This window comes from Phodopus roborovskii, unplaced genomic scaffold, assembly GCF_943737965.1.
Source record: "Phodopus roborovskii unplaced genomic scaffold, PHOROB, whole genome shotgun sequence".
Lineage (NCBI taxonomy): Eukaryota > Metazoa > Chordata > Mammalia > Rodentia > Cricetidae > Phodopus > Phodopus roborovskii.
Window position 1 is genome coordinate 215,511 of NW_026126099.1, and position 15,643 is coordinate 231,153.

General features: G+C 33.7%; 1 protein-coding gene across 1 annotated transcript in view; it reads left to right on the forward strand.

The window, feature by feature from the left end:
* Window positions 1–3,243: 3,243 nt before the first annotated feature.
* LOC127218432 (sex comb on midleg-like protein 2) overlaps window positions 3,244–15,643 on the forward strand; it is a 66,290-nt gene continuing 53,890 nt past the window's right edge. The window contains exons 1-5 of the mRNA XM_051179448.1: window positions 3,244–3,308; window positions 5,386–5,456; window positions 6,206–6,440; window positions 8,796–8,884; window positions 10,695–10,938. Of these exons, the coding sequence (XP_051035405.1) occupies window positions 3,245–3,308; window positions 5,386–5,456; window positions 6,206–6,440; window positions 8,796–8,884; window positions 10,695–10,938 (703 nt within the window). The 5' untranslated portion in view covers window position 3,244. The remainder of the gene's footprint in view (window positions 3,309–5,385; window positions 5,457–6,205; window positions 6,441–8,795; window positions 8,885–10,694; window positions 10,939–15,643) is intronic.

Here is a 15,643-nt window from a genome sequence, read left to right on the forward strand (position 1 = left end):
GGAAACAAAAGTAGAAATCCTTTTCCCAAGTAACTTGTCCTTGAACTTAAATTTTGGAGTCAAAGCATTTTTTTTTTATTTAATTTATTATTTTACATGTCGATCCCAGTTCCCTCTCCCTCCCTCCGTCCCTCTGTCCCTCCCTTTTACCCTCTCTGCCCTCTCACCTGCACCCTAACCACCCTCTCCTCCCATCCCCTCACCCCGATTCCATATGTAGGGGAATGCCATCCAGGTGGGGTCATGTAGATCTGACAGGTCATGTGAAGTAGGGACTAGGGCTTCTCTCCTGTCTCTAGGTTAAGGCAGTTATCCCTCCATGGGGGATGTGTTCGCAAGGTCCTTTTGTGCACCAGGGATACATCCTGGCTCCACTGTCTGAGGTCCCTTAGACTGCTCAGTCCTTCTGGCTGAGACCCATATTCAGGGGGGCCTGAGTCAGTCCCATGCTGGCTTCCCAGGTATCAGTCTGGTGGCCTGTTAGCTCCTCCTTGTTCAGGTAAGCTGTCTCTATGTGTTTCTGCAGCCTGGTCTTGTCCTCTCCCTCTGCATCTGAGTTCTACTTCGACTCAGTGTTTATGTATGGATGTTTGCTCCTGTTTCCAGCAGGCATTAGTTGAGGGCTCCATGGAGAAGTTAGTTGTTGATCTCACTCTCCGGGAAGGGCACTTATGGTAGCCTTTCCACGGAAGCTCAAATTGTTAGTTGGCGGCAGTATTGTAGTTCTCTAGACCTTTCTTTGTGTTCAATTTTATCTTCAAACCAATATTGGCTCCCTCTTTTATGTTCTCTCTCTCTCTCTCTCCTCCCACCCCCCCCCCCGTCTTCTATTCCTAACTAGACTCAATCTTCCTGGTCGCACATGTTTTCCTACTTCTTTTTAGAATATTTGATTTGTGGTTTTTCTACTTCTCACCAATATTACGTGGACTCTGGTATAGGCCTTAAATTGAAATTCAATGACTGCCAACCTGCTCTGATTTACCCTTTCATTTTTTATAACCTAAAGGGGCATCAAATGTTCCATTAGCACTTACTACTCATACACTCTTTTTTTTTTCTAGCTAACAGTTACCTTATTTTATTGAGGTGATCTGACTCTGAAACTCATTTTGGTACTATTACCTCTGAAAAATTTATGGTATTTAAAGTAAGGCATTAATTGTTTTTCTTTTTAGGAAAATAAAGCAGAAGAGGGTACCATGGGACAAACAGTGAATGAAGGTAAGATTTGCTTATCTAAAGATTGTTTTTAGTTGTTTGTAACAAATATCTTAATATATACTGAACTCTAATGTAAGTGGATGATTAATTCTTATATTTTGTCTTTCTGTAGGCAGAAGTCTGCTTCTTAATGACTCATTAATATGCCATATCTACCTGTACTTTGTTGTTCTTTATTTGCTATAACACATTGTTTACACATTTGCCTCCTTGTTTCTTGTTCAAGGGTTGCATATCTTACTGCTTTTCTTCTGATTTCATGTTGACTTCTGAATGCTGTCTTTTAATTTTGTTTAGTTTATTAGTTTGTTGACCTTGGTGTAGTATTTATAAATAGATTACTGATTTCCCTGAAACATGACCAATGCCATCATATTTTTTTGTTAGAAGGTCCTTACTATAGAACCATTTATTCAATTTTATGAGTGTGTGATTCCTTCAGACAATTTTAACAGAGGATAGCTGTGTATTTCTCTAAAGTATGCATATATATTGAAGATTTCTTAATCAAAATCTGAAAGACATATCAAGTATTAGTGTATGGGAACTCTGAGTCCTGAGATTCAAGCATTCATACTTAAGATAATGAAGGCAGTTTGAAAAACAATGATATTGTTGATTATTCAATGATATTAAGATCTTAGGAAAATGGGGGAGGGGGAGGGAGGCAGGAGAAAAAGAAGGTGAGGGGAGGAGAACATGAGGGATCAGGAAGGTCATGTTTAAGGAAGAAGAGAGGAAGATAGCAAGGAAAGAGATATCTTAGTACAGGGAGCCATTATGGACTTAATGGAGAAATCTGGCACTAGAAAAATCTCCAGGGATCCACAAGGGTGACGCCAACTAAGAATCTAAGCAATAGTGGAGAGGCTTTCTTAAATGCTCTTTTCCTATTGATGACTGCCTTTAATGCCATCATAGAGCCTTCATCCAGTAGCTGATGGAAGCAGAAGCAGACATCCACAGCTAAACACTGAACTGAACTCCTAGAATCCAGTTGTAGAGAGGGAGCAGGGATGGGTAGAGGGGTCAAGACCATGCTGGGGAAACCCACAGAAATAGCTGACCTGAGCAAGGGGGAGCTCAAGAACCCCAGACTGACAGCTGGGCAACCAGCATAAGACCGAACCAGGCCCACTGAATGTGTTATTTGGGGGACTTGGACAGTCTATGTGACTTCTGGCAACAGAACCCAGATTTTATCCCTGTTACACAAATGGGCTTTCAGAGCTCATTTCCTATGAAGGGATCCTTTCTCAGTCTAGATACACTGGGGAGGGCCTAGGTCCTGCACCAAATGATGTGACAGATTTTGATGATCCCCTATGGGAGGTCTCACCCTCCCTGAGGAGTGGCTGGGGGAGTGGGAGGAAGGGGGGAGAGAGGGAACTGGGATTAGTATGTAAAATAAGATTGTTTTCAAATTAAATAAAAATTAAAAAATAAAGACTTAGCATAATTTTTAGCATTACATTTTATATTTATCTCTTTCATATATACTCTGATTTGTTTGAGTGACATGATATATCTTAGATTTGGTGACATCTCAAGAGTTTTGAGTACTTGTGGAATTATTTAAATTAGCATAGCAGAAAACCAGAGTATTCTATTCTAGCTTGCATGTGATGTTTTAAACTCTTGAAATCATTTTAAGCAGTTTAAGAAGTCATCAGTAGTTCATTTAGATTATTGGCACATTCATTTAACAAATGTTGGAGAGCATTTTATATATATCTCAGGTCCTGGACTGTTTTGTAAGCATATATTACTTAGCAAGACAGACAGAACTAAATACCTTCTTTTATGAAGCTCTCGATTTAGTAGTGAAAAATTCAGTTAACAATATGCACAAGTAAGTTATAAAGTGTAGTATACATCAGAAATTGTTGGGACACAGAGAAAATGAAGATTATCACAAAATTTAAAAAAGTTCCCATTTAAAAATTAAATTAATTTAAAATTTATGAAGTGCTTGTTCAGACTATTCCAATATTATTTTTTTCCCTTTTGGATAGACTCAATGGATGTCAAGAAGGACAATCAAGAAAAAACGACTCATTCAAGTACATCTTCTGTACAAAGCAGTAGGTTTTTAAGTAATTTAGTACATCATTTTTCTTCCTCCTTCATTGTTATAATGAACTCATGTTGCTTTTGGTATAGTATGTTATACTAACTTCCAATACCATCAAATCTTAGTCATAGAAAAGGTCAAAAATTTACTATGACATTTTAATTTTATTTAAAGGTGAATTGATAATGATTGCAAGAAATTACAAGTGTATGTTTAAGTGCAAATTTGTTCAGTTTTTAATAGAAATGTGTCACTTAAAATTATCAGACTATTTTATTTAGAAATGAAAGTACCTAATCAACTAGGCAGTTATTTGAATATATTTTCAGGATGTAGACCCTAGCATTTTACTTTAGTAATCAGTGAGTGACTGTTAAATGTAGTGTTTATTTTTTTATTTTTTATATTTTGGCTGATGCATCTGTTATACTTAGGATTATGCTTGACACATATTATGCCCCAAACGAGACAGATACAATTCCTGTTTTCACTAATCTTAAGTGGGCTGGTAGATAGTAAATACCTAATTTTATTTTCTAGAAAATTGATTGATAAACAATCACTGTGTGCAGGTATCTGTGCTATCCTTTGAAAGATTTAATAGTCCTTCCTTTGTTGGAGCTATATTCTAAGATTGTACTCTGGTAGATGTTTGAAAATAGAGAGTAATGTATGCTTTAATACAAATGTATGATAATTTTTGATTTGAGAAATTGGCAGCTATTAGCATAAATATCAGGAACCTCGATGTAGTTTTTCTTTCATTGTTGTTTGCTTTTGCCTTTCCATTTAACGAAAAAGTAATCCTTTATGGTTTCTCCCTGGCATATCTGAATTGCCAGCATCAATATTTTTGTACATCAATATTTTGTTACCTTAGCAGGCAGTTTGATGACAAGTTTGTTACTTATGTGATTCACAGGCTGTTGTGTTCATGGCTTAAGTCTCTTGAGTGGGATAGAGTGTGACTGTGAGATTTCAGCATACTACTCACAACTGTACAATTTAAAACTTACGAATTATCTCTGGAATTTTCTCTTTAATATTTTGGACTGAAATTGAATCAAAATAATTAAAATCACACATAAGGGAAACAGAGGATAAAGAAGTACCACTGCATATCAGAAACTGGTAATGCAGATTCACTCAGGGAAGAGAAGTCAATTTTTTAAATAGTGTTTAACAAGAATATAAACAATTCTGTTTGCTAAAAATTAAACTTTATATATGAATATATAATATTTTATTATTTTTAATCAGTTTGTCAAGTGTTGTAACAGTCTGGTTAGCATATCAAAAGTATTCAAGTCAGGCAGAGTATACTGCTTCCTGATACCACTGTGCTATGTCATGAAGACTACAGGAAAGAGCACAGGAAGAATCTATAGAAGATGTACAGCACTAAAATCTATTTTAGTGACTTCACTCTACACTTGTTTACTGCTGTTCCTTAAACCATGTTTTTGACACTGTGGATAGAAATTTAATAACCCATTAGGAACTATTCTGGTTCTCAGAATTTTCTTTTTAGAAAACATCACAGTGTTAAAAATTCTGTTAGAATACATATTAAACACCTTTAGCTCCCCATTGAAAATAGTGCTTTCACAACAAAATTTTGAAGCAAATGTATATTTGACTCATATGCATAGATTTTTCTAGTCTGTAAAATGTTTCTACTTGTTTCTAGTGTCTACACTTTTTTGTACTGTAAAGTATTGAGCCTTGGGCCTCTACTTTAGCTTTATACATGCAGCCCATCCTTCAAAATCACTTTGCTTTAGTTTACAATTCATTAAAATGATAAGGGTTATAATTTCCATTAGGACCATTATTATCAGGAACTTGCTTCTATTTCTGTGCATAATTGAATGTAAATTGAGAAGTTTGAACCTGATTTGTAGAAAGTATTGTTTCCCTTTTTTTTAATTTTTGAGATTATAATGTAATTTTAATACTTAACCCTTCCCTTTGTTCCCTTCAAAACTCTCCCATATCCTCCTTGTTTTACATATGGATTAAAACTTAATTCTTTCAGAATAAAATCTTACTGTATACGCCAAACCCAACTTTTTTGTTTTTTCCAGATTATTTTGACTGGGACAAGTATTTGAAAGAGACTGGTTCTGTAAGTGCTCCTTCAGAATACTTCAGACAGGTATGCCAAAATTCTGTTGAGATTTTATATGGTAATGTACAAAAGTATCTTGGGGAATGGTGTCTGTATGGTTTAAGGGTTCTGGTAGTATTAGGAGAAAGTAGGATTATATTTGTGCCACTCAAAACCAAATTATCTATTTGCAGTAATTTTGATAGATATGATTTAGTTAGCCCTTAAAATTGCCCATCTAGAGGGAAAGACAGAAGTAGCTAATATAAAAAATGTGATAACCCTGTAGTGAGAGGGCTCATGGAATAGATGCTATTTAAGAATGTTAGAATGAGAAGAAAGAAAACATTCAAAATAATTTAAGTATCAAGAGATGGCACAAAGTAGTGGAATGCAAGGTAGATAGTGGCACATATGGGAATCAAGGCTACAGGTGTGTAGGGGTGTTTGAAGTATGCTGAAGAGTTTAACTTTATCATAGACTTTAATAGGACTTTTATTTTGCTCATTTAAAGGGGAATACCTTAATGGAATTCTTATTTTTTAATTTTTCGGGGTGTATTTTATAGGCTATATTTGGGTTTTCTGGATGTCAGATAAGTGAGACTAATGATAGCCAGCATTTTTATGCTGCACGTCAATCAAAAGGGAAGCTTTGTCTTGAGCCTTGTAACACTGACCTCATTCACCTGCTGTGACTTTACCTAATACATGCCTATTAAATATTCTGGTAACAATATTTGCCATCTGTTTTTCTTATAGTTCATGAATTTTAACAAAATGTTATTTATATACAGTCTCAGACTCCACCAACTAATGAATTCCAAGTTGGTATGAAATTGGAAGCCCGTGACCCTCGCAATATTGGTTCAGTGTGTGTTGCTTCTGTTATTGCAACTACTGGGGCCAGATTACGTTTACGACTGGATGGTAGTGACAATAAGAATGATTTTTGGAGACTTGTTGATTCATCAGACATACAGCCTGTTGGGACATGTGAACAGGAAGGAGATTTACTTCAACCTCCACTAGGTAAGGAAAAACAGTTCTTGAAATAACACAGTCTTACTAGTAAGTTATTCACTTGAGGTGATTCGAAGTATCCTTTTGAAAACCACTTAGGCCTTTTTTTCTAAGCATATAGTCAGGGAGTTACTGTAGAGGATATGTGATTGAAGATGAACTCATTACCATGTCACTTGTATACAAACTGCCCAAGTGTGCTAAAAGGTCTCATTTTTGAGCAAATGTTATAGTAATTTTCAAATTTAAAATACCTAAAAAGCTTTCTTATGCTTCTAGAAAATCTTCTAGAGAAAACATCTGTAATATTTCATATGTATGACATAACTCTTGATACTATTGAGCCATTCAACAGTTTTGGTATGAGGATAAGGATAGGAAGAATATAAGATTATGGAATTTTTAGTCATTAATTTAGTTCTTTCAGTACTAACCATTAGACATCAAGGAACCTAGTTACTGTCAGGTGTAGAAAAAGTAAGAGAGTGGAAATTTTAGCAAAGGGTTTAAATTTCAGTACATGTAGTGTTTGGCTGGGCCACATTTTTAAAATATGACATATTTTGGAAAAAAAACCTTTTTAGAATTGTGGAATATCTGTATCATATATAGAAAAATAAGTGATTTATTTCATCATTTTTCATTTTCAGCAAATTTCAGGTGTGTTTATGTTCTTTACAGTGCTTAAAATGAGAATTATGTAAAACTCAGAATGAATTTTTTTCTCTATTAATGAAATATTTCCCAAGAACTAGTAATACAGAATACTGAGAATAATTACTTTTGTAATATCTTTTACATTTTTGTTTATTAAAATTGATTTAGTTTAAGTGTGACAAGAGCCCAGTGACAAGAGCATATACTTATCATTCACAAAGAGCTGTATTCAATTCTAATTACCAAAAATTATTTTAAAATAATTTCAAAGAGGATGCAGTAAAGCTTAGTGGCAAGGTACTTGCTTATCAGCCCACCCTTCATTGATTTTTAAACTAGTCAGAGGTGGGTTTTCTTTTTCTTTCTTTTCTAAGACTGTATCATTCATTCATATATATATATATATAGATATGAATATATCTATATATATATATATCTCAGGTTGGCCTTGAACTATTGATCTTCCTGTTTCAGCTTCCCAAGTGCTGAGATTATAGATATGTGCCTTTTCTTTAACATTTATTGTATGTGTATGTACACACGTGACACAGAATATATGTGAAAGTCATAGTACAACTTGCGGAAATCAGTTGTTTCCCTTTTACCATGTGGGTTCTAGGTATCAAACTCAGGTGCAGGCTTGGCAGTAAGCACTGAAAAATAACCATTCCATCCATTTCCATTACCACCATTTGTTCTCTTAGTTATATTTTGGGGAATATCAGTAAAAGATTATTTGAGGATGACTTGGTCTATCTTAACATTTTTGCATATGTTGCCAGTGATTCCCATGCATCCTATCTTAGTGGATGAATTCATCAAGAGTGCACAGAAACCTTTTTCCACTTCTAGCATTAGGGGAGGCAGGTTTTGAGTGAAAATGGTTGCCCCCAGAAAACAGTAAAACTAGCCAACTTGTACTTTCTGCTGCAAATATGAAATGTTGATATAAGTTGGTAAAATTTCTAAACAAGGCTATTTTGGTAACTTCTGTTACAAATTTTAAGATTATGTCTAGTATGTGTAAGAATTGCTAAAGGAAGAGGTCCTTTCATAATATTTTATGAAATGTTTTAGAGATATACTAAATGTAAAAAAAAATTATGATGAACATTCATAGAGTCACTACCCCATAATTGCACCATATTGATTTATTATTTTACTATATTGATTATTATTTATGTGGTCATCTATCTTATATATCCCAGAATAGTTATTGGTATTAGTATACTTCCTTTAAAGACTTAAGCATCCGTATTGTTTACTAGAGTATATATTCATAGTTTTTCATTTTGTATATGTACACTGGTGAAGTTCAATAGAAATGTGTTTTTTTTTTTTTTTTTTTTGAAAGTCAGGGTCTCCTTGGAAAAGGGCTACAAGCCTTTTGGAACCTTTTTCAATGCTTGCATGGTCTTTGGTGGTAAAATGAAAGCTTTACTAGGCTGTGGTTTGTATTAACTGTATTATTATGGCTTGACCCCAACATAAATGTGTTTGTTGGCAAAATCTAGATTCTTAAAATAAAAGTGAAAATTTCTGGTTCCACTTTGACATTGTAGCTAGACATCAGAGCGATAACTTTAGCTACAAGAAGATGCATCTCCTTTTACTCAAATCTTTAGAAAGGGGATAAGTTAATATAACCATTCGTTCTATACTAACATAGTTTTACATGTTTTTTATGGTATCTGATTTATAAAACAGGGTACAGAATGAATGTTTCATCTTGGCCCATGTTCTTACTACGGACACTTACTGGATCTGAACTGGCACCTGCAGTGTTCTTTAAGAAGGTAAGAAAACCCTTCGAAGAAATTTCTGTCCTCTAGAACATGATTTTCTTTTTTTAATGGAAATGCTCCATACTTTTCTCTTTTCCAACATGAAAAAAAGTTTTTGTTCTTTTTTAATTGCAGGTTGGCAAATACTGTTAGTTTGTTAGTGCATTACACAATAAAAAAAATATTTTCCTACAATTTGGAGGCTAGAACAACAAGAACTAGGGTGCCTTGAAGGCTGGTTTATAACCGACCACCTCCTTGTATCCTTTTAGGGCCTCTTCTCTGTGTGTATACACCCAGTGGGTCTCTTCTTATTACACCATACCAGTCAAACTGGGTTAAGACTGTTTTCAAATGTATTCATATTTGTATTACTTGAACAGAAATTTAGTGTAAAAGAGACACTATTCAGTTCATACTAGAAACTATAGTTGTATGAATTCATTAGTCTAATAATCTTGTCACACCCAGAAAGATTATTTTGCTCTGGTTCTCCCTGACCTCTGGTTCTTAGAATCTTCCTGCCTTTCTTTTCCACAATGGCTCGCTCCTGAGTCTTGTGGTAGTGGGATGGTATGATATGGCTGTCCCATTCATAGCTGAGAACATTTGTTCTCTGCACAATGACCAGTTGATTAACAGTTTCCTTTGTAGTGCAGAGACTTTTTAATTCCATAAAGTCAAAATTGTTGATTGTTGTATTTACTCCTAAATAATTGGAACCCTAATCAGAAAGTCCTTACCTCAGCCATTATACTGAAGTACATTCCTTATTCTTCTAGAAATTTTGGAATTTCAGATCTATCGTTGATTTTGTATTTATTTGGCATTTATTTGTGTGCAAGTTGAGAGAGAAGGATCAAATTTCATTCTTCTATATGTATATAGCTAGCTTTCTAAATAAAGTTTGTTTAAATAACTATCTTTCTCTAGTGTATGTTTCTGGCATCTTTGTCAGAAATCAGGTAGTTGTTGGGACATGTAGTTATGCCTGGGTCCTCAATGCTCTTCCATTGATCTCAGTGTCTGTTTTTGTCCCGGTACCATGCTGGTTTTACTACTATGGCTCTATAGTGTAACTTGAAATCGGGAATAGTAATATGTCCACCAGTGTTTTTTGTTTGTTTGTTTGTTTATATTATTCAGAATTGTTTTGGCTATCTAGTGTATTACTTTGGGCTTCTATGTGAATTTTAAGATTGAATTTTCAGTTATGTAAAATGTTTTTGGAATATTGATAGAGATTGAATTTTATTCCCTGATGTTTTAAAATTTTCACTGTAGATGGTTAGATTTATTTAAACACCAATTCTAGATGAAGATACAGACAGGACTTCTACTTGATTTCTATATTTCCCTGCATGGTCTTTCTGTGTCATCATGGTTGTCAACAGTCTTACTGTTTTCTGACTGACTTCCAGAGCCCTTCCTATTTTTATCTCTTCAGAATAAAATCTATCCTTTGATATTTAGACTCTTCTTTTCTGGAGTCAAAAGGAAAACCTTTTAAAGTGATTTTTACGTGTAAGCAATATTTAAAATTTTTGTTTGTTAGTGATTCTTAAGTTGCTGCCACATGACTGAACATGACTTTTTTGTATGAATGCATGGATCAGGCTAATTTTGTTTCATTCTATCTAGATCTTTGCCTCTGCAAGAAAAAAGTGAAATATTAAAGGAATAGTTTGTGATTTCTTAAGAATACCTTTCTTCCTGATAAAGTGTGAAGCCTATTTTTGTTACTAAGGATTGTAAAAGAACACACTGAAAAGATAGTTCTTATTATATCTTAACTGTGAAAAATTTAAAAATGTTTTTATAGGAACCACCACCACCACCCCTAAATAATTTTAAAGTGGGGATGAAGATTGAAGCTGTTGATAGAAAAAACCCATTTCTGATCTGTCCTGCCACAATTGGAGGTGTCAAAGGAGATCAAATTCATATTACTTTTGATGGATGGAGTGGAACATTTGATTATTGGTGCAAATATGACTCCCGGGATATCTTCCCTGTTGGATGGTGTTGTCTCACAGGAGATGTATTGCAGCCACCAGGAAGTATTGGTAAGCTAATATCTAATTATTATTATATCTATATTTTGTTATTTTAGATATTATTTTGGTGTCATTGTGTTTAGTAGCGGTGATAACAGGACTTGATGCCAAATTAGAATGGCAGGCAGACCAGTAAATAACATTCTCTACTGTAGATACTAGAGTTGATGGAAGTTTTAAATTAGGATAATTAGAATTCTTTTTTAAACAATGTTTTATTTGTATTTTATGTACATTGGTGTTTTGCCTACATGTATGTCTGTGCAAGGCTGTTGAATTCCCTGGCACAGGACTTAGACAGTTGTGAGCTGCCATGTGGGTGTTTTGATTTGAACCCATATCTTCTCAAAGATCAGGCAGTGCTCTTAACCACTGAGCTATCTCTCCAGCTCCAGGATAATTAGAATTCTTGAGAGTTCCCTAGGGATCTTATGTCCCAGTTCATGCTAAGAATATCAACAAAGCCAAAGTAACATTTAGAAAGTTGGTACCGTGTTGTTATATAGAATGTAAATAGGAGATAGTTATATTTAAAATGATGTTTGTAATTACTATTCAATACAAATGTATTTATAATTTTCATTCCATAATTGGCTGAATTTAAAACTTTTTCTGTCCATATGCTTTGCCTATTGATATTCCTTTATAATTTGTCTACTCACCTTTTCTCATTTTTCATCTTCAAATACTGCTCTCTCTACTAGTTTTATTGTTTCATTTATTGCATAGCTTAAATGCATTTCTCTCAATTAAAAATATTTTCTTCAGTCATTTGATTTTTGTCATTATAGTCTTTTTTCAATTAATAGAAGTCTTTATTGACTTAAATATTAAATAAGGGCCCTTTAATTTCAAATAACATAAATAGCATTAAGATAATCATACTTCATAAAGTAAAATTTTATATTGATTTTGAGTATTTCTTAAATGTAGTAGAAATGGTTTTTAACTTATAAAGAATTGCTTTTTCATACATTTAAAGCTTTTGAAAAATAATTACTAAAGGCAATATAGTTGCAGTTTTTAGAAAAGTATAATGAGACATGAATGCTACTTGATTAGGAGAATAAAGTTTCATTTGCTTTACAACTTCTTCCATTTTTTTTAACAACTACTTCTGTGATCAGAAATAATGAAGTTTTTAATTAGGCTTCATAGGAGTAGAGAAATCTGTGCTTTTTAAATTTATCCACTTTTTCTTTTCCAAGCTCTTGTTGAGACCCTGTGTTCTCTTAAAACTCCCTGTGATGTCACAACTGACCAAATTTCTTTTCAAGACTGTCAGTACAGGGTATATAGTGAAAAAAAGAACAGAGCTGCTTATGTGTTGCTATGTCCTTAGCAACTTGGAGGAGAGGTTTGCATAAGTGAAAACAGGGCTTATTGCAGATTTTCTTTGAACAATTTATTTTTTTTAATTCCTGTTTTCTTTTTCAGTTTTCCCCACTCCCAGATCTTCTTTGTAAATATCAATTCCTTTTAGATTATTTATAAACTGATAGAAGTTTAATGATTCCTCATAAACTATTTTTATCATGTTGCCCTCCCCATGACTGCAGCATGTTATATGAGTTTGAACAGTCATTACAAACATGTAATGCAGGAAGGAACAAACAGGATATTCCAGTAATTTAGGATCATAACTGGAGTGACCCCTTTTTTAACATGTGAAGATATTTTCTTTCTTTCCTTTTTGTTTTTTTGAATGAAGATATACATTTGTCATTTGAGACATTCAGAATAAGATTCTGTTTTAAAAAGTGCCCCAGGGACTGGAGAAATATCTCAGTGGCAAAGAGCACTGGCTACCCCTCCAGAGGACTTCCGTTTTATTCCCAGCACCTATGTATGAGCTCACAGTCTTCTGAATCTGTGGTTCCAGGGTATCTGACAGCTTTGTAGGTCTTCTGAGGGTACCATGCATGGCACACATATTATGCATAGACATATATGCAAGCAAAACATACACATAAAATAAAATAATTAAAAATGTGTGCTACAGTAATTTTCCTAAGATTATGAGATTATTTAGTCTTTAAGAAATAGTACTATTGTAAATGTTTTACTTTGATTTAACAATACTTAAGGATTGTAATCATGAACTATATAAATTAAGTTGAATTTAAAGTCTGAAATAATGAATTTTTAAAATTAGGTGCATATTTATATATTATTGATTTTAGTAATGGTCTTCAGTTGTGTGAAGCTGTCTTTCGGGCCAATTCTTTAATTATACTCATTTCCTTCACCTGTTTGTTTTCCTCGATTTTTTTTTTTCTTTAAAGTGGTTTGTTCATTTCCTCTTTTAAGGGCCTCCATCATCTTAGTAAGAATGGATTTAAGGTCATTTTCCTGTGCTTCTGCTTGTTGGAATATCCAGGACTCATTCTAGTAGGATAGCTGCGCTCTGGTGATGCCATATTGCCCTGGGTTGTTGATTGTTTTTGTATACTGGCCTACTAGTAATCTGGGTTTGGGGTTAGTACCAGTTTAGGTGCTGAATTACGAGTTTTTCTTTACTATGTGGATGCTTTTTGGATGTTTTCCCCTCTTGCTTTCTGTATTCCTTCTGGTCTTCAGGCCTGAGGAACCAACTGTAACATTATAGACTATCATGAAGAGCAAGAAGCAAACTTTCCCATGATTTGAGTCTAAAGTTGCAGGATCTCTAATGTGTGGAAGAGTTCCTTCTAAGAGGAACTGTGGAGGAGGGCAAACCTACACTCAGTAAGGTGCAGCTATGCATTGTTACTTCCTTTGCACCTTTCCTATGGTTAAAAGGAAAATGAAACAGATCTTAACCATAATTATGTTTGTATTATTTGCTATTTCTTTGAATGTTTATTTCATGCTTTCATGCAGGATCCTTTCAGAACGTGTAACTGATTCTTTTATGTAGTCTTTCTTTATTTTGGAAAAGTAGAATTTAGCATTTTTCTCCATAACTGTTCCAAAGTTTGTCTCTTGGGAAGTATTTCACATCTTTACTTTGTAAATAGAAATAGCTTTATTTTCTACTTCTTTATTACCCCCACACCAAAACTGTATAAATTATGTCTGGTGCTTTCTTTGTTCAAAGAAGTATGTATGTTCTAGAACTTATGCTTTTCCTCTCTAAGTTTCAGAATTAAGATTCTGTATATTTTGAAGCATATCTTTACCACCTTTATTATATATAGTAGGACTGTATGTTTAGCTAAAAACTAAAATTAGTTTTCTGTCAGGTGGATAAGATAATGGTACATGTGCACATAATGAAGGCTATAAAGAGTTCAAGATAGATTTGATCATAGTACATTGTATGCACATATAAAATTCTCAGAAAAAAGTTTAAGAAAAAAGTTTCATCAAGGTTAAATGAAGTATGTCAGTCTTGCTGATTGACATTCAAATACTCAGGTTTTTGCTCTTGATGTGATTTACAATGCAGTATAGGTTAATAAACTTAGTACATTGAACATTCTTTTTGTTAGGTATGAATGAAATTTCCAGAGATGCTGTCAACCCAAAAGGGCATGAAATCTAAAACATATTTTCTGTTGTATATGAACAGTTTTGATAAGTGTTTTTTTCACTTGTGTGAGAAAGTTATTATGATGCAAAAAAAAATAGCTTGGAATAAATAAAAAGTCTTTTTCTCTGATTTAAATATTTCTTGCTAAGTATTAAGATAATTACAAGCAGTGCCTAGCCTTTTAAACTATCCTTGGTTTTGTGCTATGATTAATTTTAGCAGGGTTCTCTTAAGGCTATTAAAAATGCCCTGGTTAAAGGAACATGTGGTTCAGCATGGATAACTTTCTCTACAGACACAATGGATTGGTAGTTAGATTTTGCCTGTCTTTCAATTCTTTCCAAATTCTCTGACCCAGGGTAACCTTTGTTCCTTCTTTGAGGGTGAAATGAAGGGACTTTGAGCAGGTGACTGATGATCCCTGTCTCAACAGCTCATAGACAATATACAAATTACATTACCAGCCCCCTTTATCTATTCCCTTCACTCCTCCCTCCTTAAATCAACAATGCAAATAGCTCCATCCCCATTTGCTAGAAATTCAGGCTTGTTCAGGCAACATGGGCTTTGTTGTTGAGTCCTTTTCTGCAGAAATTCAGCTTTAATCCTGGCTAGGAAGAGTAAGGCTATGAAGTGGAACATAAGTCAGCTTAATGGTAAATACAGCAGCAGCTTGTCTCTCTGGAGTATTTATAAAGGTAGGAATTAGCTTTATATTTTAGCTAAAATCTGGTTTAAAAATCTATTGTCTGCTTTGTTAGTCTTTGTGCACTATATATACCAAAGACTTTAGTTAGACAGGCCTGTTTTAAATACTACTTTTTGAAACTTTTAGCACTGTTATTTGAATAGTCATTTTCAAAGGTTGTTTTTAAAAGACATGAGGAAAATTTCAGTCTTTGTTTATTTCTACCTAAGAATATTTGTAGTTTTAAAAACAAGGAACAATCTAAATATAAGTAATGTTTAATTATTTAGTTGACCAGTTTATAATGAAAGTATTATAATTTTTTTCTTAAGTTTTAGGAATATGACCATAAATATTTTTTCACTAACATTGAATGAGACTTACTGAAAAAAACTTTATAACATTTTACTGATTATTACATCAAAACATTTAATTTTTAGCGAAAATTATAGTAATGTCTGCTGTGATTATTTTGAACAGCATATTATAAGTCATTGTTAGAAATTATTCAG